Source organism: Nymphaea colorata, chromosome 9 (assembly GCF_008831285.2).
Source record: "Nymphaea colorata isolate Beijing-Zhang1983 chromosome 9, ASM883128v2, whole genome shotgun sequence".
Lineage (NCBI taxonomy): Eukaryota > Viridiplantae > Streptophyta > Magnoliopsida > Nymphaeales > Nymphaeaceae > Nymphaea > Nymphaea colorata.
Window position 1 is genome coordinate 1,182,496 of NC_045146.1, and position 27,816 is coordinate 1,210,311.

Consider the following 27,816-nt stretch of genomic DNA (forward strand, 5'->3'; position numbering starts at 1 on the left):
ATTTTCCCCCGGAATCTCAACCCTTCTGACTAAAAAATACCTACCTAGTTCTGAATTGATTGCCCATATAAGTCTGCCTGCTTGAACCATGTCCTTCCATGCCTGAACTTTAAATACACTTCTTTTGAATAGATCTAGTATATTTTCGATAACAAATTCACATTTATAAAATAGTTCGTAGAAATTGTTACTAATAAAAAATTTGGTAAAAACTATTTAAACAAATAGCTACTTCAAATGCATTCCCATCATTTAGCTTTGTCATTGTTTTCTAACCTAAGTTGAAATATTAGTAACCTAAGTTGAAATGAATAATAATTTTTCCATGTGAAAGCTAAATAAAAGTTTCAACTTAAATGCGCAACACATGACATGGCATGCCGCCAATGAAAGACTGAAATTAAAAACATAGTGGAGAGTAAGTTGAGTGTTATAATGAAAAAGTACTTGAATGAATTTTTCAGAAAAATAAGTAGAAAGTTGGGAATAGGTCCAGTCAAGGCGTCCAACTTCAATTTCTAAATTTATGAGAGAAAATAAACTATAAAAACCAAAGGTATGTAAAAGTAAAAAGCCTTTGAAAAAATTGCAAGTTGGTATGAGCATGGTAAGTGTTCCCCTCTTATGCTTTTGATAATCATAGGTCCACTTGCCAATAAAAGGAGAAGAAGAACTGTTCCACGCCTACTTCTTTTTAGGAGCCAAGTGAAGTTGAAGATTCACAACAATCTTAGCAGCCTTAAAACCTCCAAATTGTAGGCAGGGCAAATGCAGGGCAGCACCAGAGTTCTTTAAGATTGAAGCTATTTCTTTTATTTAAACACGGAATGACAATACAATTGCTTTCCAGATGTCTTTGCCTGGAAGACGGCCTTATATAGGCACTTCCCTTACATTATCTAGGAATTTACTGACATTCCAAATATACAAGATGCAGAAGGAAGGGCAGCACCAAAATTCTTTAAAGTTGAGGCACTTCTTTGATTCAAACAAAGACTTGCTGCAGATGTTTTTGCAGTCCGCAAAACAGCCATATATAGTTGGTCCCGATGTCACCACGGTACGTGAGGGGGACCCGCGTACCAGTACGCTGGTACGCTAAAACGGGTAGTGGGTATGGTTTAGTACGTTTGGATCTAGTTCAAGGTTGAAACCAAATCCAAACCATAATAATATGTTAAACCGCTTCCCGATGTTTCTTTCTTCTCCCTCTTGATCTTCTTTGGTCTTTCGGCGAGGGCTTGGGCCGCTGGCAACGGACATCCGGCGGGAGCTTGGGCAGCGACTGGTGACGAACGATGAATTGGCGACGGCAGGCAAAAAAACTTTTTGTATATGACCAATGGATGCCACTGTGAGGTTCCCCTTTGGCAGACTTGTCTCTTGTCACCTCTTTCTCTTTGTTATCTTACCATCATGATTCTCCTCTTTCTACAATGTTTAAGAGAAGCTGCCCTCTCGCTTGCCCTAGGTTGCTTCCCTCTTCCCAATTGACCCACTCCCGGAGAGTCAAGAGTTCTCATTCTGGCGAAATGGTTCTAACTAATTTGCCACCAATGCTTTGAGCATTCATCCATGGCACCTCACTCATTCCTGCCGTTTTCGATCTCTCACTGACTTTCTTGTCGATTTTCTTTAGAAGTGCGCCGACAGTCCCAACCTCTGGATCTAAATAAGACCAAATTGAATTCAAATTCAAAAAATACATGACACAATTAAAAAATTATATTTTTTTTCAATGTAAATTTTTTTTTTTTCATTGGCCAGGGTGGGGCCATGGCCTAGGCGCCCACCCTCCCTCCGCCCCTCGCTACAAACTCCTTTGAATCACGTGTCAACAAAGGGTACCATGTTTGGCATCAGGAGTTCGAGGTCAAATGGTCGGATCAATACCATGTTCCTGACGTTTCGATACATTAGAGGAAAGTTGGATGCATTGCACAATTCTTTGTACCATGTTTGCTCAAAATTTGAAAAGGCAGACTACTTATCTAGAGATCTTCCTAGGAGCTTATTCTTTCCAATTATCATGTTTTTGTGATGACGTAGCTAGTTATGTATTAGGTTTTGGCCCTTTCTTTCATGTCAATTATGTTTTTTTATGATATTATATATAGGAACTATGAAAGGAATTTGTCATAATCATGTGAAGTTATCAATTTTGTTTTTTCAAATTTTAATTGTATTTTTTAGAATTAAAAATATATAATTATCCCGGTACCATTGTACGGAAATACGCCATACCCATACCTGCTTCCTCTTACCTGCATCCGTACCAGCACCGTATCCTGTACATTATTTAAAAATTTACTGAAATAATAAATGTATAGGCAAAAAAGAAGTGTGGCACTCCAACAGCAACCACGTATTTCCTCTTTGGGTTGCTCAACTTCCATTGAAGGAGTCGATCATTCCTTTTTCCGCCCAAATTTTGAATTACAAACATGGAAGCGGTTCAGCCATTCCAACCTTCACAACGGAGTTCTGCATCGCCCGTAAGATCCAGGACGATCAAATGTAGCAGTGCGTGTCACACACGCTTCAACTTGATAGTTAATGTTAGATCATGTCTATTGTGTTTTTAATATTTTTCTTAAGCTTCTTGTAAAAAACGAAAAATAGAAAATAAATGAGAAAAACGCCGTAAAAATTGCAGTTGGTAAATATGGAAAGCGAGTAAAACCAGCATCAAAATGAGAGACTGGTCCGTCAAGTTATTTTCTCCTATTGGGATCTAACAATTATAATTATAAGGTGGACAATAAAGATGCATGTGCAAGGACAAAAAGATGTGAATAGGAGGACAAAGGACCACCTTAAATTTCCGATTCTAAACGCCTTCCTTTCTAATTGGTTGCCTTCAAATCTGGCTTCCTATCAGCGGTACAGTATATGGAGACTGTGTCAATAACTCTATCTCTTCTCCAGTCATAGACCATTTATGGAGAGAGAGAATGAATCACTGTGACTTCACCTTACTATTTAACCAGGGTAGCTTATCTGAAGCAGATGGATGATTGAATTAGAAACAAGGACAAAAAGATGTGAATTAATACTATATCATGAAAATGTCCATTACTTTTTTTTATTTGTTTTTCTCTTAACCATCTATTATATTAGATTGACCCTAGTTAGATGACTAAGTGACTCCAAAAACTAGTCATCATTCAATTTTTCTATATACATATATACACACACACACACACACACACACACACACACAGAGAGAGAGAGAGAGAGAGAGAGAGAATACACCGAGTCCAACTTAATTGCCCAGAGTGAAGGACATATACATTATATGGACCATATGCAACTGGCCATAGTTGGAAGAGTCATTTTCAATGGGAGATAAAGATGCAATGATTCATGAAACAGTGTATTATAATATTTCATGAATCTTAAGAATATGTTACTATTGTCAAACGGTCCCTATCTAATTCGTCTAGTAAGCCAGCCATTACCATGTCAAATGGAAGCTTTCAAGAACTCGATTATCAGGTGAAAGCACCCGTTTATCAGGATCAGTACATGAAATAACATGAGCAACATATTCTATTTCAATAATTCATGCGCTATGCATCTATGCTAAATAAACTAACAACGAAATATAAGCTCATCAAAGTAATATCTAATAAACAACAATCAAGGGCAACTTACTATTGCCATAGTTTTGATACTCAGACAATATAGTAAGAATAAGAATGACAACATTTAAGGGAAAAAAGAAAATTTAAGTCAAGCATACTGATAAAAAAAGAAGAAAATAAAAGATTAGTTGTGTCAACAGGACAGATCTCTATGGACACAGGTGGAGAGTCTTGTATATATTGTTTTCATGCTAAAATCAAGTATCTAATGTTATTTCAGCATTATCAAAAGGAGCCAGGAATGCTTAGCCCTTGGAAATTTGCTGAAAACAATTAGAGCTCAGATGGAACTCCTCTTTGGTGTGACAGGTTTGTAAACTATACCAGGCTAAAAATATTACTGAGCCATTTAAATCATCTCATCTGATAAAATCACCTTATGAAAGTTGGTCACAATCTAGGTCATCTATCTTTTCATTTTCTGTGATAGAGTATCGCCATTATAAGTACTAATTAAGTACTATAAGTGACCATTGCAGTTTGCCTTCTAGGAATCTAAGTGATTGGGCAAGGCCAATTAATGGGAAGGATGTAGTATCACTTTCAAAGGTGATCAGCCGAATGAGGAGATCCGCAGTTTAATCACACATCATGGGCTCAAACTAAATTCTTAATCAAACATCTTTAATACCTACCTGCTGGCATCCTAGTTTCAATGTACAAAAACTGCAGTATTGAAGAGTTATTACCTTCCCTCGCTTGCACGAGCCTGATCTGTCACTCTGTTGAGCACAGAATGGTTTAGTTTTGCATCGCAAGGGTCTTGAAGAAGAGACATCAGTATGCACTTGCATTGCTTTCTCATGCCGCTTTCGCTTGGTTGTATCCCTTTCTTTGGAGTTGGGTACACAACATAAAAACTGATCCAGATTCTCCTTTAAGTCACCAGAAAATTGGGTAATTTGAATATTGTAAGCTTTGATATTCTGTTCTTTATTCTTCTCATTGTCACCAGTACTTGCGTTGTCTTTCTTAGTAGAATTTTGTGAAAGAATAATTTTGAGACCAGAAGGCTTCATAGCAGCAGGAGCGTGATGCACATCTACGTGCATCTTATGGACCACAGCTTTAGATGGAACCTCCGTGTGTCCTGCTCTACCAGATGGATTTGCATCATACTTATCAGAAAATTGGGAGCTTTTCTTCTGTCTCATGTTCCTTGTAACATCTTTCTCTTTGCCTTCCACGAAACTGTTCACATAATTCATTTCCCATTGATCATAGGCAGAGCAAGCAACATAGAAAGAGACGAACTTCCTTCCTTCTGGAGTAAAGTAATGTAGTTCCTGTCTTGTGCCTTTCCACTCATACCTGAATTTCCAGCCCATTAACAAGAGATGCGCTTTTGCCTCTGTCCTGACTCTGTCAACAAGTGCTTTTGACACAGAATCGTTTGTATTCTTCTTCCGATCCAGGAGCTGAATATAGTCTGTGACTGCTTGGCGATTGTATTTTGGGACCACGTCTTCATTTTTTCTCTTAGTTGCTGAAAGTTGTTGCCCATTGAAGGGAACTATTCGGCAAGGCAAATGAGAAGGATCTCTGTCATTTCGTAAGAGGCCGTCTGTTACATGATCACCACCATTATAAGACAGTAATCCTGCATTGGCAATAAAATGTACATTGATTTGAGTTGAATTGAAATGGAAATAGATACCAATTTAATTTTCCTGTTAAGAACCTCTGGTAATTGCTATAGGTTTAACTTGTTCTTATTTAGACGTTCAAAGTGCTTTCATCTACCTGCTAATATCCTTTCTGGATTTAACAAAGGTTTCCCAATCGCAGCCAAAATGACATGATTTACATCCATTTTCTTGACGTCTTCTATGGGTTCTGTTTCCCGCAAATAAGAGCACAATACACCTGATAGGGATGGCTTTAAGACTTTTGATCTCAACTTGAAAGAGGTCCAAAATTCCAGTTAATGCTCATAATTTTTTCATAATGTCATCTCCTGTGTGTGCACATACAGAAACTAGCTACCAATCTTAGCAACTCTAGTTACTAAATCTATTTTTCTCTTTAGTGATGTTTTACGTTGAATATTTTCTATGATGGAAGGCATCATATATATAAGGACTGTGATTGAAAGAGAAATCCTTGTCATCTCTCAATGCTTGTTCGCCAAGTTAGATTAGTAGATGCTTTTGGCAACATTATTTCAATCGGAATCATTCTTTTATAGATGAAAACATGTGTTAACTGAGTCGATTACATAATAGATGATCAGCCATTTATTCTCTAAGTCCCTCGAATTCTTCCTGGGGTACTGTAATTAGATGTTCTAATCACGAATCCTGCCAATAAAATGAAGTAAATCTAAATAAACATGAAAAGTTGCATTAAATGCTCCATACATTTGTTTGGAGTAATTACATGTGAGTGTGTCTGGTTTCATAAACCAGTTCTTTCAACAATGATCAAAACAGTTGGGAATGTAAGTACCTGGTTCTTTAACATGACTCTCTTCAGAATAGCACAACTGCCTGCTTCTTGGCTCGGATACTCTCCGCCTCTTAGAGACACGCTCTTCGCTCGAAGAAACAACAGCTATATCTTTCTCGATTCCACAATCCGTTATATACCGATTTCTCATAACCAGCTTCATTAGTTTCTTCCACACTAATGGCTCTCCGAGAGGCCACTCCCCAATATCGCGAACGAAACCGTCCGTCGTTCTTAATCCATACCAAAACTGCTTAACCCAGGCCGGCGTCGCCATATCAGCGAATTCGTTTAGTTCGCCGATTAGTTGCAGAAACACCCACGTACCGCGAGCCTTCCAGGCGCCGGAGGCTTCATCCCAGTCATGCGAGAGGCGCAACTGGTCTATATCGAAAGTCATCTCATCGCCCTCGTCCGGGAAGAAGACGGACCTCCTAGCGGCGCCGGCGTCGCGATCGAAGACGACGCCCTCCCACCACCCATCTTGATACAACGCGTCGACGCACAGACCGTACTGCAGGTCTTTCCCGGAGAAGTATACGTTTGGAGCACGCGGCCTGATCCAGCCGCGATAGCCTGTCGCGGCGAAAGCAGCGGAGGGACGGTTGCAGCCGTCGAGGACGTCGGAGACCTCAATGCGCTCGACCCAGTTCGTGACGCCGTCGTCGTAGAGGAGGTTCTCGTACCAGACGTGGCGGACACGATGGGAGACGCCGATGACGCGAGCCATCTGCCATGACCCTCTGAGCCCGTCCTCCAATTGCCTCACCTGCTATCTCTCATCCAACAAGAAGGACAGACGTCAGCAAGCTAGAAAACGTTTTCCCGTTCTCAAGCAAAAGAGCAAGTGATTCGACTGATGAAGAAGACGACGATCATCGTCATGTGAAGAAAAGAACAGTGATAGATGGAAATACCTCAACCTCCTCCTCGACAAGGAGAAGCTTCTTACTCTTGCTCATTGGAACTCTTTCTTTCTCGCACCCTCTCTTTCAGAACTGGAAGCAGGACAACGGACAAATACGCATAGAGGTTAAAGAGGGCGGGGGATTCCCAGAAAGCGTTGCAGAAAAAAGTAACGAGAGGATAATACAGTAATTTCCCTCAAACCCTTTTCCACGTTATTAATTTCATTTTATTTTAAAGAGCTTTAACTCTTGTGGCAGGTTCAGATTTCGCTAGGGTTTTCTTTTAATAAATTTTCCATTCAAAACTAATATTTATCCCTAAATTTAGAAAGATCCCTTATATTTCCAAATGTGAGCAGAAGGTACTTTCCATCTTATGTCATCAGCAGGGGAAGGCATGTTCCCACATGCTATCGTATGGTCAGTTTGGTAATTTTACACTATAATTTTTTTTTTTTTTAAGTTTTAGTTTTGCCCTTAGATTGATCTTTCATTTAATGGACACGAATCCATGTTTTTTCACGTGATATGATTCAAACGCCAAACTGCATGATACCCATCCAGAAGGTATTTTCTTACTGAAATTTATGAAGTGGCAGTTCTTGTTTGAGTGCTTAGTTAAAAGTTGTCTTGCATCTATTAAGATTACTTACATTTGTTCTTTTAAAGTATAGTTAGCAAAATTGTGACCATGACTCAGATCGGCTGATGATCGGGTGAGTGAATTGACTCGTCGACTCGAGTTTTAAAATAAGTCGGGCCACATCATGAGTGAGTTGGGCCAAGTCAAGTATGAGTTCTGAGCGAGCTAAGCCAACCTTGACTGGTGGTCAAGTTTTTCAACTATTTGAGTTGGACTCAAATGATTCCTAAGCCAAGTTGGTGAGTCAGCCAACTGTGCTAGGAGATATTCGATCGAATGAAATGTTTACAGACATACTTTGAAGCTGGACCTTTTTAGATAAAATTTGAGGATCAGGGTTGAAATACTTTTTTTGGGCGCTCCCTTATTGAACACCTTAAAAACAAAGGTGATCCCACCTTAAGTTGAAAAAATTCTCCATAATCAAACACGCCCCTATATTACAACAAAAAAAAAAAAAGCCTGACCCTAATAGTGAAAGTAATTTTCATTATTTTGGAGGGGAAGATGTAAATCATGAACATCTTCGACAATTACACATTGCTTACCGGGAAGCTGCCGTACACTTTGGTAATCATTCTATTAAGAAAATAGCAATCACCCGCCAACGATTGGTTCCATGGTCTAGTGGTTAGGACATTGGACTCTGAATCCAGCAACCCGAGTTCAAATCTCGGTGGAACCTCGTTCTTTCCATTTTTCGCTCTTTGTAGCCTACTTCACGGAACCCGAGTTCAAATCTCGGTGGAACCTCGTTCTTCCCCTTTTTCACTCTTTATAGCCTAGTTCACGGTTGTCAGAAAAATGGATTTGTTTTGCCCCAGAAAAGATAATTTGAATCTGAAGCGCCAGAAGTCTTTCGTATTAATTGCCAAAAGAAATAAAACTGAAACTTCTGTTTAACAGCTGCCAAACTTCCCTGAGTTCGTCGGGATTTCTAAAAGTATATGAGTCGTCGTGAGGTGACGTAAAAAATAAAATCTTAAAACAAATAAAAGTAATTTTTGTAACAGAAATATATACACAAAATGATATTATCGACAGGTTCTTATCGTTAAGACTCAAGAATTGAAAATAATGAAGCAGCACTCCGCCCCATAATCTTTTAAATAAAGCGTTATATTTAAAGGTGAGTAAGAGGTTAACCAATTGATTAAAAAATTCTATTTTTTTTAATTTTAGTAACTATTGAAAATAAGAATGAAGCTAAATATTTTAGTGGAAGTCAAAATTATATTTATTGGCAAATATATAAAAGGGAAAAAGCCTACAATCACCTAAAGCATTTTCAAAACCGTTGGAAGGGAAGGGGACAGAGAGAGAATCATCTCCTCCTCTGCACAATGGCATCACTCCTCACCACACCTTCTCCACCTCTCCTCCTCCAGACCACGCCCAGCAGCAGACCTTTTGGAGGTTCTCTCTCGCTTCGGAAGCGCGTCTCTCCGCAAACCCTTCACTCTACCGTCCAGCAGAACGATTCCCCTGTTGCTGCTTCCACTTCTGACTCTGTACTCTCCGCGGAGCCCCAGCTCCCAATAGAAGACACAGAGAGGGTGATTCCAATTGGGTACTTCTTTAACTTCCTTCTTCATCCAATTTCTTTCCATAGCATCCTTAATAAGGCCGGTTTAGCTTCTTCTTGTGTAATTGATATAACATCTTCGCTGTTGCATTTGAAAATTGAGGATAAAATAGTGAAATTAAACGATGGATTTATTGTTAGTTGTTACCTTATGCTAGTATTGAATGAGAAGATTAGTAAGATGTCTATAGAACTCTTTTATGTTCAAAGCCATCAATACCTTGCTTGACCATTTTATGGTTGATTTTTTTTTTATTGTTAATATAATCAATGTGCCTAGAGTTGCAATTGTTAGAACTGCTTGAATATTTTTCATCCCTCCTTTTCTCTTGAACTGGTTGATTTTGTCTAGTTGTTGTCTTGGATTGCCATAGCACCGCCCCTCAGAAGCAAAGCACTCGATCCACTAGAAAAATACTGCTGTTTATTTTTTTTGCTGCCGTGTTTTCCCAATAACACGGAAAACCATTCCTGGGATAAAGGACCTGGACGTGATGGTTTGATCTGCCTTCCCTACTGTCGCCTTTCCATTGCACTACTCAACAGTGTGAAGCCCCGAGTTTGAACTTGAAGGCTCCTTGAACCCAGAAACCGTCACCGGACAAGCTCGGTGATGCTTTGCCTGCTGACCACAACCCTACCCAGTTATAAAAATATGTTTTAGTGAGCGCACTGTTGAGCTGTATAGTGGTTTCTTCGTGGTGTGGCACATTCTGTTTTTTCCCCATTTGCTTTTGGGTTTCAGATGGCCATTTAGTCATCTCTGATTAGTTGGAAAATTGAGCGTCTGATGTTCATACCCCAGGATCGTCTTACCATGTTTGTTAATGTGATGACTGGAAAATGGGAAATGATTATGCGAATAGCGTCACCTATAAGTTTGGGTAGCCATCTTGAATTGAGGAGACTGTAATCTATGCACATCAATCGATTGGTTTATTCTATGCATGCTAAGCAATTTGTTTTTCTTAGACCATAAAGAATTTGCAGAATGTCTCGATGGAGGAGAATGAAAAGTAGTAGATGAGTTGCAGATTTTGACTGATTAAACATGTCTTTTAGGGGATGCAAGGCATGTGGGCGAGCGGAAATAGAAAAGGGCTGTAATGGTGAAGGAAGAATTCAAGGTGGGATAGCAACAGTTCCAGGATTTGGATGGTGGCCAATAAAGGCATTCAGGCCATGTCCAGGTTTTGTTGCATCAGGTGGAAGGTACAAGAGACAAGGGCAAAGCATGGATGAGGTTGCATTTGGGAAGGGGAAGAGTGAAGCTTCAGTTGGTGCATCAGATGATGAAGTTGAAGGAAGGTATGTTTCCTCTGATAATAGAGAATCCGACTTAATGTATCTAGAGCTAATCTATGTGGTTGTCTCTTACAATTGAAGATGTTAAATTCAGCCGGCACAATTTTTTCGGGTTTCTCATCAAACTCCCAGTCTTGGTTCTCTATAGCTTTCTCAACCTCGTGATTTTGATGTCTTTGTTGCATGCATCCAACAATCCGTTGTGTCTGAAATTTTAGTCTTATTGTCCAATAATGAGTGTATAGAATTTTGGTATCACGATTAATGTCCATAGGAGTACCAGGAATTTTGCAGAAATGTACATGATAGAAAGAGCAAAGTTTAAGATGATTTAGAACACTGAAGTACATGCACATGTATGCGTATAAGAATAGGACATCTTTGTGATCAATCCTTGACAACCCCGTCTTCCTCCTCCTCTCTCTCTCTCTCTCTCTTGTATGCGTGCATGGATTTGCAATTTTAGATACACTATTTGAAGGACTATATGAACTGATCATTCACTGTTTTATGCTCCTTTTTTTTTGCAGCAAAAGGAGAAATCCAGGGAGATTCAGGAGGTGAAACTACTGAAGTTGTTTGTATTTGATATGATCTTTATGTGGTATTTTATTTCTTTCCTTCCTGTGCTGTTCTCTATATTCTGTATAATGATTTTTTTTTCTTTTTAGTTTTTTCAATCCTTTGTTCTTGTGGATGCGAGCACGTCAAAGAGTTGGTGGAGCACTAAAATGATATAGGCTTGGCTGTCCTTATTTCCATGATTTTGTTCTTACTTATTGCTAAAACTTTACCATATTTTCACTGTATAGAACGAGACCTGGCATCTGGCTTCACATTTAACTGTCAAGGTTCACATTTACTCTGTCGCATTGACCTACAATATTGCGATCTTGCTATTCAACCATCCAGGTATCTCACATGACCTGCTCTAGCCTCAAATGGCAGGTTTATTAGAGGAACAGACTTGACAGTCACCAGCAGCAGCTCAACCTTGGCACTGAACACGACAGAAACCCTGAACCAAAGGCTTGGGCTTGGCTCCTAATTGCTCTCTTTAGATCAACTAGAAAGTTGACCTATTGCAGTGTTATTTTTTGGATGGGTTGGTCAGACTTCTTACATAAGGTGGACAGGAAGTGATTATTTTTCATCATCCAGCTTTAGCAAAACTCGAAGGAATGAAATGGATTCATATAGATTCCATATGCCACGGGTGGTAGGAGCTCTAAGGTGTTGAAGTGAATACCATGGATCAGTTGTTTACCCCTGTCGTTCTGCACTTACTCACATGATGTTTTCCTTTCAAAGTACAGTCAGAGGTCACCCGGACGTTTGCCTTCCAGGGGAGAGGAACTTCTTTCATCCCCTATTCATATACTCTTCAGTCCATACAAATTAGGTGCTTTCGACCAAATCAGAATGTAGTGTTGAGTTTACCATGGTTAAATTCCAACAGACCAGCATTTAAATCTTATATTTCAGCCACAGATATGGTTTTCATCTTAGAAAGGTAACTATCTGCTTATCAAAATCATGCATAGGAATCTTATTATGAAGATATATATACCAATATTGACTAAAAAGGCCACGATAAAAGTATCTATATGTTCATATTTGATTAAGGCAACACGCAACGCAAGGATGGGTTTTTTAAGGTGGGTCCAAACTCTAACCATATGATTTGAGGGAACGAGGGGTTATCTTCTTTCTTTCTCAAGAGACGATCCTGTTAAGTGGTTTAGTTCTGGGGGAGATCCCTCTCATCCAAAGGTAAAAACATTCCAATAACACGTCGAGAACCGACTTAATGACACTCGCAGTTTAATACTAAATCCAATAGAATTGTTCAAAATGAATAGGTTCCATGGAAATAATCTATATATAAAGCTGATCTAATTAAATGGATTTCAATCGTAAATGCAGCAACTTTTTTTCATCATTAAGGTCTCATCGAATTGGGGTCTATTAGTTGTGAAAATTGATGTCGGGTGTAGATAACTTGTATCATCATAACCGTATCCAAGCATCTCCAACATGAAAAATACATTACAGAAGTTTGGGATACATGCAAAAATTTGTTGTGTTTAACATACAGATATTGGAATGATACATTTCTTGACTTGATATAGAGTGGGATGGATTCTTCGATATCAAGCATCTCCAACATGAAAAATACATTACAGAAGTTTGGGATACATGCAAAAATTTGTTGCGTTTAATACATGCAAAAATTTGTTGTGTTTAACATACAGATATTGGAATGATACATTTCTTGACTTGATATAGAGTGGGATGGATTCTTCGATATCAAGCATCTCCAACATGAAAAATACATTACAGAAGTTTGGGATACATGCAAAAGTTTGTTGTGTTTAACATACAGATATTGGAATGATACATTTCTTGACTTGATATAGAGTGGGATGGATTCTTCGATATGAGTAATTCCTAATGAGCGAGAGAATTCCAGCCCTGCTAAAAAAAGAAGCTAAAGCTTCCCCTTCTCTCTTTTCCTCCCCCCGCTTTCATCTTTCTCATCTTTGCCCTTAGGGTTTAGGGCTGCGTCCATGTCTAATGAAGATACAATGCACCTTCATTTTAGTATTGCTTCATCTTAGTGTTGCGCTACATATGTATGACACAAAAACATAGAGCTCATAAAAATAGAACGAGTGATACTGATACATCCTTTTCATGCTACCTGCACTATAATTACAAGACCCTTGTAGGCAAGTCTGACTGGTTATTTGGGTAGACATCACAAGACATTGATCTGCTGTATAATTCGTTTTGCAGTCCTCGCCGCAGAACGGAACTCTAAATTTGCCACATTTGCTGCCCATCGACCCCCTTTAATGTGTGTTTCAATGTTTCATGTTAGCAAGGTTGCACGGTCGGTGAGTTCTGAGGCACGCAGTCAAAGTAAAACTGTTTTCCCGGAAGAGGAGAATCCAGAAGAGATGAACAAACTTTTTTTTTTTAATAGATGAGATGTTAGCAACTTTAAGGTCTGTATAAAACAATGTGAAAGTGTTGGGACTTTATTTGACATTTATGGCTCTTAGGCGCTCTGTGACTCTGCCAGACCGTCAGTGACGGCTCCTGGATGAGAAAAGTGCGTGTTTGTTTCCTTATTTTATAGTATAGGTCCTGGGATTTCCGTTTCTGTGGGGAGGGGATATAGGGATCCTGAGCGAGGGGCAGCTGCAGCTCCTCAAAGAAGGACGGGGACTAGATTTTTCCTTTTCTTGTACCCTTCTCTGTGTGGGGAGTGGAGGTGTTGCAGGGAGGAAGCTGAAGAGGAACGGGATGGACGCGGAGACGAAGCGCCGGGTGGAGAAGATGGTGGTGGGTATATTGGAGAAGGCGGACATGACAGAGATGACGGAGTTCAAGGTCAGGTCGTTGGCCTCCGAGCGGCTAGGCATCGATCTCTCCGGCAGCAGGGAGGTGAAGAAGTTCGTGCGGGGAATTGTCGAGAACTTCTTGGAATCCAGGGCAGCGCAGGCGGAGGGAGGTGGTACGGCTGGGGACGAGGAGGAGGTAGAGGAGCAGAGGGGCGACAGGAAGAGAGGTAGAGCGGCTCATGATGATGATGAGGAAGAGGAGGAGCAGGAGGATAGCAGTGGTGATGAGGATGTCGATGAAAATGGAGATCCCATCCTCTGCAGGGTACAGTGGCCATCGAAAATATTTATGAATCTTCTTAGTTGCTGTTTTGAGTTTTATGAAAATTGTTTTGTGGAACTGGTATTAGTATGATTAGGCATGTCAGAGTGTGATGTCTTCTGTTGTTTTCAGATATTTGATGTTGTTGTTAATTATCCAAGCGTGTGAAGCGACCTTGTTTTCTGTTACAGGTTTTCTATGAAACAATGTTCTAAGAATAAATTTTGAAGTTGTGGTTTTTTCTTAATCACTTTCTCCACCGAAATGATTAATAATTTGAGCTACAAAGTTGTTGGGGCGATCAATTTTGATGGTCGTGCGATTGGAACTACCTGTAATGTGTTCATTAAGTGCCTAAGAATAGAATAAAATAGTATTCTACCTTGATGAGTCCAGCGATGGTGGGCATTTCTGTAGTAGGGAGGTGGTGCAGGACATGCTGAACCAGTGGACCTGGTTTCGGCATTTCTGGTAACTGTTGCCCCTGACGGAAAAGTAGAGGCCGGTTTGGTTGGAGCGACATCTAATGTATGCTCAATAATTTAGCATCATATAGTTGTTGGCGCGGATGCCGTCAAACACTCAAGAAGAGAGAGGATGACCATTTGAAATGGAGTTCTTCCTGGTTTTGAGATACTCCATCACTCAATCATCCGTCAGTTTCTTTAGTAATACCATTGTTGCAAATATCTATAGCGGTCAAATATTGACGAGGTTTATCTTGGGTATATTTTAGCGAAGTTGTTTTTCTCGAGAACATTTCGGGAAAAATCTTGCCCGATTGTAAAAAAACAAAAAATCCTAAAAATTAGAGAAAATAAAATAAACAGAAACTAATAATTTCAAAAAAATAAAGCAAAAAATTGATGTGAGATTTTCATTTTCACCGAGATTTTCAAATCTCACAAGATTTTTCTGTTCTTTTTACTTGCTTTTCTTGTAAATATCGAGAGATTCTTGAAAATCTTGCGATATCTGTGACAATACTACTGATAATGGAAAAGAAAGACAAGATGGTGGAATGCTGGTAAGAAGCTGAAGCGTTTCTGCTGGTTGGTTCTTGATGTCTGAGCTGGGTTATGGTCAACCAAAGTCCAGCTCAGTGAATTTGCCAGAGCAGTAGAAGAGGTGATGATGATGTAGGCAAATAGTGGTTGCACTGATTGTTGCCTAGCTGGGCAAATAGTGGTTGGTTGGGGTTGAGTAGCATGTTGTGGAACATACAGGGGGGAGGAGGAGGAGAAGGAAATGGGATTGAGGAGGCGAGAAACTGGCCACATCTGGACACATATTAAAGCATTCACCCATGCACATGCAACCACTGCATCAAGTGGTAGCCTAAGATTGTTGTACTACCGACTTTGTAGGCAATGGAGTTTCTTTTGGTATTGAGAGCTTCTGGTTAGTTTCCTGGAACATTTCATCATCATCCATCAGCTTAATGAGTTGTTTCCCCTAGAAGTTGATGCCAATACTAGTTTTTTTTCTGGATGTTCTACCGTTTATTGACAATATCATTACTGGCATTATGATCATCCACAATGTTTAAAATAGCCAAGCTAAGCTAAGGAAAACCTTTTCCTGGGCTTGGATATGTTGTTTTTCATAGCTACCACGCATGAGATAGACTGGGAGATATACTCTTCATATGTGTTTTTCTCTTTCTGTTTTTTGCTTTAGATATATTTTTTGGGGTTCAAGACTCCATCCACATGGATTAGCTTTCTCCCTCATTTTAGGCTCATTCTCAACTGCCTGCTTGTGGGTTTGCCTCTTTATAACTATTTTCTTAAAAATCTATTTTTGATAATTATTTAGAAAATGCTGATAACAGGAACCTTCTATAAGTTACTGCTCTTACTGTCTCACGTCAACAAAGAGGTGACTAGAACCTTTTAGTGTGTGTGATCCATGCATCGATGACCATAACGACCACCAGTTACTTCCTGGCCTCAACAACATGCTTAGGCATCACCCTTTCATGGAGAAGTTGGAATAAGTTGTGCTTGCGTGTAAGAGGGAAATTTCATCAACCCTACAGTTTTAGTGGATCTTTTTCTGTTATCTGGTTGACGATGATGACTAATACAGACATTGTTATTTCCGTTTGAAGCATGTCTACTTCTATCTGTCAAGCTTTAGTACATAGAAACAGGCATATAAGCTTCTGTATCATGGGGAAAACACGTTGCTTAATGTTTATTTGTAGCTTTTATTTGCATTTTTTGTTATGGTGATTTTAGTTGCGTTCTTGATGATTGCTATCAACTTGGCTTGCTTTATTATTATTTTTTTTGGTAATGTTGGAGAAAGTTTGGCTAGTCTTTCTTGATGTTCTGGTGGCCCAATATCACCTTTTTGAATATAAAGTTCCACCATACATATTTAAGCAACATCAACTGACTACGATTATGAATATCTGGATTATTTTGCATCGTGTTTTACATATCAAATGCTGTATTGAGATATCTGGGACTCTGATACATTCTGAAACAGCATTAGCTGAATAGAGAGATATGACTATCCATCCCACTCCATGATGTCTTTCAAGTTTCAAGTGTCAGTGCTATATTAAATGTGTACCCTTCTGATGTTTTACTAAGTGAAGGGCTGATAGAATGCTAAATGTTCCATATTTGTGGGTGGATCTATCTGTAGCACTGATGTTTGTTGTGATGGTTCCTTGCAGCTCTCAAGCAAAAGAAGAGTAACGCTGCAGGAGTTCAGGGGAAAGACGTTGGTTTCCATTAGGGAGTACTACCTGAAGGATGGGAAGGAGCTTCCTTCATCTAAAGGCATGCTATAATTTCAATCTTAGCTCCGCTTTTTGCTGTTATCTGGTCATTTGTCAATGACAGAAAATAGATATGGATACTCTCTATGTTCGTGTGCATGCATGCATGTCTATCTGTTTCATTGAGCTGTATATGTTTTAACAGCATTAATGGGTTTTGATTGAATATGATGTTGATGTGCAGGAATAAGTTTGACAACTGAACAGTGGGTTGCCTTCAAGAAAGCGGTGCCTGCCATAGAAAAAGCTATTAGAGAGATACAGTCGGGTTAGTGAACGAGTAACAAAAGGCCCAGAAGCTGAGACCATGGAAATGATCTAGACTATTTTTTTGACTTAGTGAGGTTGTGCAGAGATGTAATGAGTTATGCAACTGGGACGTAGGTGCTGTATATGTGCAGTTTCTGCAGAACAGGAGTTTTCTCATCCCTCTTTGTTTTCTAAGAAATACTAGGGAACTTGAGGATATATGCTCAGACGTAAGCAAGAAACGATTATGATGAAAATTACTTGCCTTGTCTTCTTGTGCCCTTCAAATGGCAAAATCCATGATGTTTTTAGCTCAAGACCCTTTTTCTTTTGTGGTGGAACAGCTAGGGTATTCACAAAGAAGACTAAGGGTGACTTTCACTTAGACGGATATTACTCTGTTGATGGCAAGACAAAAAGTGACCCTGTTGCAATTTTTCACATAAGCTCCCTTTGCATGTGTGCTCATTCATGTATTGGTGTCCCTCTTTGAAGACATGAGAAAAGGGCTTCTGGCTTCATGTTCTCCGTAGACTTGTCTTGTATTTCTTTAATTAGAACTCGATTATTTTCCGGAACTTTTTACTATGAAATTTGGATCGAATGGGCATGAGTACACTACGAAAAAGAAAATGCAAGGACGTGTATGCACTAGACGTGTGCTTGACCTCGCGTCTAGTATTGACCCCTCTCTCTCTTTCTCTCTGTTACAAACACGGACACATACATGCAGATGATAAGCTTCGTGTTCTTTCTTCCCGCAGAACATTATTTTGGCATTTCAAGGTGACCTTCAGAACGGCGACGTTATGAAACAAACACGGTCTCTGGGAGGCCATTTTTGTTCTGCCTGTTCCTGATTCTGGCATTCTTAGAAAGAAACGAGAATTGAACTTCCATGTAGGGGAACAGATGATCCTCCTAGCATTCTCCGGTCTGAACTTCGAAATGTTTCATCAGTTCTCAAATTGATATACGGCGGACTTTTATATTGACAGCAATGTTTCATGCAACTGGTTTTTATCGAGCTTCAATTAATTACTTGCTCGTAAGTAGCTAATGGGCTACGAAAGCTAATTTCAGAATAAGTCTGCGACTTTTTTTTTTTTTTCAAGATTCTGGAATTGGTTGACTTTGTTCGATATTGTTTTTTAATTGGAGAACTAAAAGCTCGATTTTGTTCATTCAAGAAACACAAAAAATGTTTAAGATTCTGTTGCGTTAGAAAATAATGCAAACAAAATAAATAATGGACTATAAACTGCAATAAACAGAAAAATTTGAAGGCAGGGCAGTAAAAGCTGCAAAATGGTACTAAAAAGATAATAGCAATCGAATTGATTCACCTAGTGCATCAACTTTTCTATCAATTTGATTTAAACCAACTTATTTGTGGACACTCAAATCTTTTCCTTTTCTTGCTCTAGGATAACTGAGGAGAAACTTCTAGTCTTCAGCTTCCACGGAAAAGAGGTTAAGCTCTACAAGTTCTCTGACCACATGGGTTACACCCTGCATTGGCTTTTGCAAGGAAATATGTCCAAGAAGATGGAAAACCCTACATGTTCTCTCTGATCCCATGAGCTAACCTCTAGCTTTGACACATGCAAGAACAGTTCTCCATGAAAATCAAATTATATATTAAATCCACTTAAATCATATCAGCAGCGTGCGAATTTTTACCAACAAAAACATTTTAACAAACCAAAGCTGCCATCTATGTATTTGTGTGAAATTAAACCGTTCTTGCCCATTCACTCGGATGTCGCTCGAGATTACTCTATATAACAATAAATCATGACTAGACCTTTTTTTTTTCCCCACATAGAACAAGGTCAGTCGTTCAGAGTATGATGCCTGAGCTTGTGTGCATGCGCGATGGACAAGATCGCAGTGGATAACAATTGAGAACAGCAATCGAATCACATATTCCAGAGGGATGCTGCATTGAACTAGTGCTGTTCAAAATGTACAAAAATCAGGACCTAATTTACATTCCAGTAAATTTGGTAGGGAGAACAGAGACCCTTCAAGAGCCTTCACGATATCACTGTTGCCAGCCTCTTCAGCAACCTGGTTTGATCCGCCGTTCTCCAATCAACTCTAACTTTCTATGACAATGGTTCTCCTGTTAGTGGCATCATGCTAGGAGGAAGAAACAGAGTACAATACAAAGCGCGGCTAACACCATTCCCGTTCAAGCAAGTGCAGCTAGCATACATCCTTTGATTATCTCATTCCGTTCCTCTCCCTGCAGAATCAACCGATGCTATAGGTGAAAGCAAATAAGAAACTGGAGATAAGGACGGTAGAACTCCATGGTGGCCAACATAGTTCCTGCTCAAATTAGCACAGATCAATGCAATCCTTCGATTATCTGATTCCGTTTCTCTCCTGCCCAAGAAGAGCCTGACATGTGGAAACAAAAAGAAAACAAAGAGACAGAGAGAAATGAAACGGTAAAATTGAGACCAGAAGTGTACATTGAAACGAGAACCTGAATTATTAGTTTTTGTCAAGTGACTGAAAACGCTACTCAAGTTCTAATAATTTGGTATGCTAGAGAAGCTAAAAAGAAGGTGAAGAAAATAAAGGAATAACGGAAGTCTTTATGATGTGAAGCAACCTTCAGAAATAATCACAGCTAGTGGAGCATAGCTTTTAGGAGAGCAAAGATTTTCAACACAGGAAACTAAGGCAACTTATATACGGAAACAATGTCTATATTATGAACCTTGCTAAGAATGAGCCACCATTTTCTGCAGGGACATATGCAATAGATTACCTTGTCTGCCAATGGAGCACTCTGAGCTAGAAAATTCACAAGTTCCCCTCTTTTCTTGTTATACATTGTTCTGACATTATCCAAAACAAACTTCTCCCTTCCAATGTCCTCATCTATCCGCTCTCTGTTCCAGATCAACTGCTTAAGTTGTTCCTCGGATTCAAGTATGCTCAGTGTCGTTGACGAAGCATTCAAACTCACAGGAAACCTCACATCGATGTCTTCCCTAGAATAAGAAAGAAGAGAAATGATTAGAAAACAGATGAGTGAGTATTCCTGAAGCAAGCAAGTTTTGCATAAACAAAGGATTTACAAACACGCATATACTTGGACCCAAAATTAAAAAAAGGAAATGGAATCTTGCTTTCAGAGCATATGGCTCACGAAACGGCAAAAAGACAACACCACAAAAAGTTTTAAAGACAATTGTGGAAGACAATTAGACATATGAGTGCCAAAAGGAGATCTCCTCAAGATTAAAATAACATGCATTGGTTATATTGGCATTTTCAAGAAAAAAATATTACAGAGCATATATAAACAGACAATTGAATATGGTTTTATTACCTCCGGCCAAGCTTAAACACACCACAGCTTTTAATCATTCCACCATCCAAGGAGAGGGCACCGTCACTTATGTATGGAATAGCAAGTTCCATATCGGCTCTGGTCCTATACACTTGCAAACGGGAGAAAAGGGCATAAAACAATGTTTCTCTCAACCCATGGCCAGATGACGTAACATATTTCAAATGCATAACGTCCACAGTAATCATATTCACTGCAAAGCCAAGAAAGCCAGGTGGGTATTCCCCAGTTGGAAGTCTAGGCTTCAACAAATCAAGCCTTTTCTGTGGATCCTCCTTCACATGTTTTCCTACATAAGGCCTGTTCTCATACAAGAAGATGGAAACTCACTCAGTATTTTCAATCCATTATCAAGATGAAATTCCTTCCATACAATATAAATTATCACATCATACAATATGCTGATCCACCCAATCCAGTGAATGAAGATGTTAGTCTAGAAAACAGGAATCCTGCACCTCTAATGCTCCTGCTAAAAAACAGCAATTTGTTTAAGGATCTTGCCTTAGATCTTCAAGGCAAATTGCCAGGAATCTTCCACTGATAGGTCTTCTGATACTTGTCCCAAGTCCATGTAGGCCAGATCTTAAGTCTATCTTGCCCTCACCATCATACTTTTCAAGAGCTTTTATGCCTTCATACGTCTTGCACACAATTGCCAACATCTTCTCCAATCCGAGGTACTCTGAAAAAAGCCTGGAGAAAGTTGTCATGACATGCTAACTATTAAAAAATGCCAAGCGTATCTTCTCTGCTTTTAGTAATCAAACTCTGCCTCATCAGGTATTTGTAATTAACCAAATAACACAAAAATGTGTGAAGAAGTACACCGACAACATCTATTGTCAAGTTAAAGAAAAGATCAAGCAAAGAGAACTTTTACACAAATAACCTGCTAAGGTTATCATCTGGTGCCTTTCCAAGTGTTGCAACTATACCAAGAACATCTTTGAACAAAAGGCAATCCGCTGTTTGCAAGCCTTTTATCCGACATAATAGACCAGCGGCTCTTTTGTCCTGCAGTAATATCTGATCAACAGTTTCTTGTTCAGCTTGCTTGTTTTCACCATTGTGACAAAGGGCTTCAGCTTTCTTTGATGAACGATGCGATCGGAGGTTACCTGTTTCAGTGACGGTATTACATGTAACTACAGCTGAAAAATCATCTTGTTTTAGGTTTGGAATATTTCTGTATCATTTTTCCTAAAGAGCATGAGATAATCTGATGCTTTTGTAGACAAATGCGACATGAAAATAGAGCCATAGAGGTATCAATCGTCAGATATGACGTGAAGATTGTCTTGTTCTTCTACTAAATGAGATCCCATTCTAAAACAGTTTTCAATGTATGCAACTGCATCACTAATGGGAGAACAAATATGCTGCCAACTTTTCTTTGCAAGGGATGAAAAGGGTGATGAAATAAAGATTTTGGAAACTCCAAATTTGGTTGTGCTCAGCTTGTCATGTTTACTAGCAAGAAAAGGAAATGATCTGCCATGTTTTCCATTGGCTAACCAAAAAATGACCTTTGCATGCCTAGATTTTTCTCCGGGACTGGAATATTGGACTAGAATAAGTATCACCAGCAGGTTTAATGCAAATTCATGCTTAACTCAAGAAAAATGGTGCTGTTCAGATTTATCAACCTGTGTGATCCTTGCAAATTAAAACAAACATAAGAACCTTTGATGTCTTTGATTGAGTTGTCTAAGTTATAAGACTGAATCTTCAAATGTTCTATTTTTTCCTCATGATGTTTGATTTTGTATCCCAGCTTTTGTAGATCTTCTTCAAGCCTCTGCAAGTAAGCAAGTTAGAAAAACTCAGGAGAATGGGTCTCACCTTCCAAATAATATTATTTGCTTTCAGATGCATGGATAAAATCAAGAAAATATTACAATATGTCCCGAGTGAATATAAAGTAATCCAGCAAGGAGACAGCCAACTCAGATGCCCCATGCTCCATTGAAGCATACCTTAGTTTGACCTAGGACCATCTCCATATTGCATTCATTTTGCACAGCATTTGTTTTATTTGTAGCCAAATTTCCTCCATCAGATATCACGATGGCCAATTCTGGATGTAGCACTGTTGAACAGGAAGGAGGGGCTTGACTCTGAACAGCACCAACAAACTGATTTTAATGCACTATTTATTTAAAGTTGAAACTTGAAAGTTGACATAAAAAGCCACAAACATATCTTTATAATAACAATGGAAGCATTCACACATAACAGTTTATCTTCCTCTTCCTCCTCTCCTAGACAAAGAAATTGATGAAAAATCTCAACCACCAAAAAAAGCAACATCAACCTTAACAAATTTCCTTTAAAATTTTACAACATTACACTTCAAGAATTAGTTAAAAAATCAAATGGACATTAACAAGCTTGGAGTCAGAGGTATCATGGCAATAGTAACCAAAACTTGTGGTCTTAGTAGTCAAAAGCGGCCTATGCTTTAGGCATCCACCCTCTTGACTAGGCTGCGCCACCTAGATACCTAAGTTTTTTTCCTCATTTTTTTAAAAAAAGGTTTTTACTTTGTTTTTCTCCTATTTCTTCCTCTTCTTCTTCTTCTTATTATTATTATTATTATTATTATTATTATTATTATTATTATTATTCTAGTTTTACAATTTCTCATTCATATTCTTCTGCCTTCCCCTTTTCTGTAATTGTTTTTTTCTTCTCCATTTCCTTCTCCCTCTTCTCCATCCTCGGTTTTTTTCCCTTCATAAATTATTTTTAGCCTGCCTATAACCCAGGTGCTTACCTAGGTGCCGCCTAGGCCTTTTTGAAGGGCCAGCACCTAGGCCCGTCCAGTGTCTTCGTCTACTGAGAAAATTCCAACAAGAAACTTTGTCAGCTAAGTTACGGAAAACATGGTAGATCCTTCCTCTAATTTTAAATGGCATGTAATACAATCGAGCTGGAAAATTCTTGTCGAAAACAGTAGACCCGAAAAAAAAAACATGTAACTTGAAGGTGATTAAGGCTTCCCAATCTTTACGGAGTCCGTTTTGCATCAATGCAAGTGATGCTTGAACTTGATCATGCAAAAGTAAGCAAAGAGTAAAATACACGACAATCGAGGTAGATTTGTGCAAATAAAAGAAAAAAATTAACTTCGATGTACCCACTATGCATAAGATGATCGTGGAGTTCCTTATCCACTATCCATTAGATGATGATCGTAACAGACTGGTAGCTTGGTATGAAGAAGACACATTGAACATAAGCAAGGAAGTAGGAGCAGAAATACTATATCGACAGTGTTTTCCATAAGGTGAATTGGTGAGTACAACAGCACATGGATATTGCATTCAGAAAGAAAGTTCAAATTACAAAGAAGAGAAAGCACTGCAACGGGCAATGCAGGAAGTTTGCAACATATCCGGAAATATTCTTTCCGCACTTCATCAGCAATGGCTGCCATTTCCAAGTAAAATGTAGCAATGTCACAACCAACTCCCCAACAGCAGAGCACAACTGACATTGACAAAATTCCGACGATGAACACAACCAACTGCAGAAACCTTCAATCCCAAGATAACCCATTACAGCAAACACGGCCAAAAATCAGAAAATCATCCAAGGGTGGCAACGGGAAACCTTCAATCCCAACATAACCCGTTACACATGGGAAAAACCAGAACCCTAGTATTAACCCAAGGAAAAACCAAACAGAAACCAACTGGGGAGCGACATTTGATCGTATTTACCTCTAAAATTCACGACCACGAAAACTAACCATCCCTAACTGAAGTTTTCCACCAAAATCACGAAAACTAAGAACATTGTTCGAGGTGGGTGATTAAGAAATCACCTGACTCTGCCGAAACATTGGGGAATTCGACGAGCCCCACATGAGAGCAACGGAGAGCAAACCGCCCAAAGCACAACAAGCAAGTTATGGGCCTAGCTGGGCCATGGCCTCCAAGAAGTTTAGAAGAAGCGGGTAAAAAAGAGAAATGAACGAAGGGGAAGAGTTTGACTGCTACGCTGCAGTACAGCAGTGATGGAAAGTGTCATCAAATTTGATGCCAAATGGGCTCTTGGACTCTGCAGTTTCTGACAGGTGACGAACATTTAGTTTGCGTCCGGTGGCGAGTCGGGTATGACCCGATTCATACCTTGCTGAATCCGATAGGCTTCGGATTTGATATGAAGAGAACAGATCCGACTAAGTGGTAGGGTCAGATATACAGGGCCTTTCTTTGTTCAGTTCAATGATTTGCTGGGTGTCTCATATATAGAATCCATATTGTTTGTATCATTACAAAAAAAAAAATCATTCTTTCTTTACTTTATTATTGTTTATGAAATTACATGCTATATCTACATGGCTTGGATATCACACGAATTTTTACACCAACCGCTGGTCCGACCAGAATTCCAATCAAAATCTTATATTTTTAATGTAAAAATGCATAAGAATATTATTTTCTAGTGTATGAAACAGATTAGTTTCAGATTTGGTTTATTGTTGTTGTTGTTGTTTTGCCATTAGCAAAGCCCATCGTCACCGTACTTGTCAAGGTAAAAACTGTAATGGGTAGCATTGAAAATGCATGAAAACTAAGATCCAAACTGAATATTTCATATTCAAACAGATTTGGATTTAAGAGTAACCTTAGTGAAAGTTGTGCATATCTCGTTTCACAGATCCGGTTTTGATTCTCATAGAAAATCTGACATGGTTTGGTGTTGGAGTTCCAGTCAACTCCTGCTAAGCGTCCCTGGATCTCTTAGGTATAAAATTCCTAATGCATCCTCAACACTGATATTTAAGAGTCGCTTCTACCAATTGATATAGAGAAGAGCACTTCGGATCACAACCTTAATCCACGGATGCACAGCGTTTGAATGGAGACAGCTAAAAACAATACAAAATGGGTAGGAATCAAGTCTGATAGAGGAAAAAACTTCAAAAGGTTGTTGATTCTTGGAGTCGAGTCTGAATGTTTCCTAGCTACTCTGACAGGTTCGAAGTATTAAGACAATCAACGGTTTCATTTAGTTGTATCTGCATCGGTTTCGGCGCCATATATATCACTTGAGGCAGATACGTTGGCTTGTATCATGCTCGTTTTCGATTTTTTATTTGAAAATTAATTAGTAAATATTTAAAACATTTCCTGCTTTCCCACGCTCTCCCGTTCGTCCAAATATGGTTCTGTGTATTGGCATTGACATTCAGAATCTGTCTTATCATAATGGCATTACGGTGTGCACTGTTGCTCTTAGATAATTTGTAAATTTCAAGCTCCTTTTTGCTTTTACAAATTTTGGCTCAAGTTTCTTGGGTTCAAGATGGTGGAGCACTTACGGCAGGTTGAAAAATGCTCCCATCTGCTCCGCTTATATCCAAAGTTAAATTAATTAAGTACTAAAGTCAGCAGAGTTGGGTTAAGCCCATGAACCAGTACCTTTAAAATTGCATTGACAAAAGGACCAGAAGGAAATTTGAAGAACATGCACTTCTTGAGGAAATCAAGGAGTTCTCCTTATTTGTGAAGGAGACAAGACTCCAAGTTCTCATAATATATGTCAAATGTATTTAGTTTCTAACAAATGAGTGGGGTGCGGGTGCTCGAGCTAGCATGGATGCAGATGCAGCAATTTTCAAAAAAAAAAAAAAAAAATATTAGGCGCACGTGTGGTGAGGATATATATATATATATATATATATATATAAAAGCTATTGTATAGTTAATTAACTGTTTAACAGTCATATTTATCTATATCTATATTTTAGTTATTATGAACCATTTGCACTAGAGCTAGTTTAGTGAGGCGTGTGTCTAACATAATCAGATTTCGGTTGACCGTAAGGGACGTGCCATGTAGAAGAAGCACCAGCACCTGATGTGGGTGCGGCGGCGCTTTAGGAGCACCCAGACCCAGGTGACATAGGAAAGCAGGTGCATAATGAGAGGAAAGAGGACATTCATCGGGATATAATGAGTTCTCCCTTCACCTTTCTCTCGAGCTTTGCAGTCGATAAATAGAGTTCGCTTACATGGAATGGAGGAGCCTCGAGTGAAAAAAGAGGAGAGTATATTTCTGCTGCAGGAGGATTTGGAAAGAGAAGTTGAAAACTGCTCTGTCTAATTAAATGGACCCAATGCCAAAAATGCCTGGTTCTGAATGGATTTGCTGGGACTTCCTTTCAAGAATGATGGGATTTTCCTTCAAGAATGGTGGAACATTATTAATAAGTGATATTACTAATCCGACAAAGGAGTCTTTGAAAATAAGAAAATGCTGCAGGGAACTAACAAATTATTCTTAGTCTTCATTCCATGGAAAGAGGGAGCAACAACGTCAAAGATTTTGACTTGTGGCTGAATGTAACTTGTTTGAAATTATCACCAAAGTCTTAGCGGAGATCATCAACTCTATACCAAGGTGCATTCCTCAAGGGTCATAGCTTTCAAGACAATATCTACCTTGTGCATGAAGTAGTTGAAATGGTAAAAAAATGTAGCTATATTTTAGTGATAGTTCGTGAAAGCATGAGGCATAAGATAGAGAGTTAACATGATGTTGGAGCAGACTACAACACATACTTATCAAGAAGGTGCTCTATAATTAAGTTGGCGGAAGCCGATGGCTTGACATTGAGTTGTACTTACTGAGAGGATGATACTCTACAAGACAGAAGAACCAACCGTTAATTTTATAAAAATGCCGGATAAAATTGAGACAAGATCGAGATATCATATCTGCAAATGAAAGTATTTTCAATACCTTTAATCTTTCACTGCAACCCCACTGGGGATCTCCTCATATATATATATGGATCGTTCAACTAGAGGGGGTCCCAGCATATTCACTTGCCGAAGGACAAGGCATGAGCAGGACAGATACTACTTAAAGTAGCAGCCAAGAGTAATACATTTTTGGATTCCAACAGGAGAATTCCGAGATTGGGGCATAAAGACAAGAAATACCAAAGCTTTCCTGATTAGTTCTTGCCAAGGGATATAAAAAGAGATGGACTCCAAGGCTGATTCTACAGTATTAAGTAGAGCACACTATCAATGGTCTTAATAGCATCAGCTCAGCAGCACAGACCAAACTTGGTATACGCTCTATTCTGAAGTGTGATCGTAAAAGCAGTCCTCAAAAGAAATTGGGCCTCTGACTCTAGAAGGCCAAACTCTTGGCTCGATATACAGAG

General features: G+C 39.1%; 4 protein-coding genes and 1 non-coding gene across 11 annotated transcripts; 3 read left to right on the forward strand and 2 right to left on the reverse strand.

Annotated features, from left to right (window-relative positions):
* Nucleotides 1-952: 952 nt before the first annotated feature.
* Nucleotides 953-7,096, reverse strand: LOC116261250 (uncharacterized). Of its 4 annotated transcripts, XM_050079695.1 has the most exons (4): nt 7,013-7,094; nt 6,096-6,867; nt 4,337-5,247; nt 953-1,668 (listed from the first exon to the last, which is right to left on the reverse strand). In XM_050079695.1, exons 1-4 carry the CDS (start codon nt 7,055-7,057, stop codon nt 1,636-1,638), a joined length of 1,761 nt encoding a protein of 586 aa, XP_049935652.1. In that variant the 5' UTR covers nt 7,058-7,094; the 3' UTR covers nt 953-1,635. The 4 variants fall into 4 exon arrangements, with proteins under 4 accessions (XP_049935652.1, XP_031495784.1, XP_049935651.1 ...); XM_031639924.2 differs by lacking the exon at nt 953-1,668 and having other exon boundaries at nt 3,824-5,247; nt 6,096-6,864; nt 7,013-7,096; XM_050079694.1 differs by lacking the exon at nt 953-1,668 and having other exon boundaries at nt 3,824-5,211.
* Nucleotides 7,097-8,259: 1,163 nt separating this feature from the next.
* Nucleotides 8,260-8,331, forward strand: TRNAQ-CUG (transfer RNA glutamine (anticodon CUG)). The gene has a single exon. It is a non-coding gene; the product is annotated as a tRNA-Gln (tRNA).
* A 603-nt stretch (nt 8,332-8,934) lies between these two features.
* LOC116260958 (uncharacterized) lies at nt 8,935-11,932 on the forward strand. 2 transcript variants are annotated; one of them, XM_031639508.2, is made up of 4 exons: nt 8,935-9,216; nt 10,294-10,539; nt 11,067-11,096; nt 11,485-11,932. In XM_031639508.2, exons 1-4 carry the CDS (start codon nt 8,990-8,992, stop codon nt 11,582-11,584), a joined length of 603 nt encoding a protein of 200 aa, XP_031495368.1. In that variant the 5' UTR covers nt 8,935-8,989; the 3' UTR covers nt 11,585-11,932. The 2 variants fall into 2 exon arrangements, with proteins under 2 accessions (XP_031495368.1, XP_031495369.1); XM_031639509.2 differs by lacking the exon at nt 11,485-11,932 and adding an exon at nt 11,208-11,297.
* A 1,699-nt stretch (nt 11,933-13,631) lies between these two features.
* Nucleotides 13,632-17,642, forward strand: LOC116259853 (RNA polymerase II transcriptional coactivator KELP). 2 transcript variants are annotated; one of them, XR_004173986.2, is made up of 4 exons: nt 13,632-14,211; nt 16,898-17,003; nt 17,187-17,481; nt 17,596-17,642. XR_004173986.2 is itself a non-coding variant. In XM_031637811.2 (3 exons), the coding sequence occupies exons 1-3, from the start codon at nt 13,849-13,851 to the stop codon at nt 17,273-17,275; spliced, it is 558 nt and encodes a 185-aa protein (XP_031493671.1). In that variant the 5' UTR covers nt 13,632-13,848; the 3' UTR covers nt 17,276-17,508. The 2 variants fall into 2 exon arrangements, 1 of the variants encoding a protein (XP_031493671.1); XM_031637811.2 differs by lacking the exon at nt 17,596-17,642 and having other exon boundaries at nt 17,187-17,508.
* Nucleotides 17,643-19,155: 1,513 nt separating this feature from the next.
* LOC116260773 (protein DEFECTIVE IN MERISTEM SILENCING 3-like) lies at nt 19,156-24,694 on the reverse strand. Of its 2 annotated transcripts, none has more exons than XM_031639251.2 (8): nt 24,457-24,694; nt 22,604-22,744; nt 22,311-22,425; nt 21,517-21,745; nt 21,129-21,320; nt 20,604-20,924; nt 20,037-20,262; nt 19,156-19,502 (listed from the first exon to the last, which is right to left on the reverse strand). In XM_031639251.2, the coding sequence occupies exons 1-8, from the start codon at nt 24,496-24,498 to the stop codon at nt 19,449-19,451; spliced, it is 1,320 nt and encodes a 439-aa protein (XP_031495111.1). In that variant the 5' UTR covers nt 24,499-24,694; the 3' UTR covers nt 19,156-19,448. The 2 variants fall into 2 exon arrangements, with proteins under 2 accessions (XP_031495111.1, XP_031495114.1); XM_031639254.2 differs by having other exon boundaries at nt 19,156-19,660; nt 24,457-24,693.
* Between the last annotated feature and the right edge of the window lie 3,122 nt (nt 24,695-27,816).

Bases quoted from the DNA above. Each gene is read 5' to 3' on its own strand.
- LOC116260958 (XM_031639508.2), top strand. From the start codon at position 8,990: ATGGCATCACTCCTCACCACACCTTCTCCACCTCTCCTCCTCCAGACC. The intron at 10,540-11,066 runs GTATGTTTCCTC...TTTTTTTTGCAG, and splicing joins GATGATGAAGTTGAAGGAAG to CAAAAGGAGAAATCCAGGGA. The intron at 11,097-11,484 runs GTGAAACTACTG...CTCAAATGGCAG, and splicing joins AATCCAGGGAGATTCAGGAG to GTTTATTAGAGGAACAGACT.
- LOC116261250 (XM_050079693.1), bottom strand. From the start codon at position 7,057: ATGAGCAAGAGTAAGAAGCTTCTCCTTGTCGAGGAGGAGGTTGAG. The intron at 6,868-7,012 runs GTATTTCCATCT...GATGAGAGATAG, and splicing joins TTGTCGAGGAGGAGGTTGAG to CAGGTGAGGCAATTGGAGGA. The intron at 5,248-6,095 runs GTACTTACATTC...TTGCCAATGCAG, and splicing joins GAGTCATGTTAAAGAACCAG to GATTACTGTCTTATAATGGT.
- LOC116260773 (XM_031639251.2), bottom strand. From the start codon at position 24,498: ATGTGGGGCTCGTCGAATTCCCCAATGTTTCGGCAGAGTCAG. The intron at 21,746-22,310 runs GTTCTTATGTTT...TCACTGAAACAG, and splicing joins CTCAATCAAAGACATCAAAG to GTAACCTCCGATCGCATCGT. The intron at 19,503-20,036 runs GTAATCTATTGC...TTGATTCTGCAG, and splicing joins GTGCTCCATTGGCAGACAAG to GGAGAGGAACGGAATGAGAT.
- LOC116259853 (XM_031637811.2), top strand. From the start codon at position 13,849: ATGGACGCGGAGACGAAGCGCCGGGTGGAGAAGATGGTGGTGGGTATA. The intron at 14,212-16,897 runs GTACAGTGGCCA...GGTTCCTTGCAG, and splicing joins GAGATCCCATCCTCTGCAGG to CTCTCAAGCAAAAGAAGAGT. The intron at 17,004-17,186 runs GCATGCTATAAT...GTTGATGTGCAG, and splicing joins GGAGCTTCCTTCATCTAAAG to GAATAAGTTTGACAACTGAA.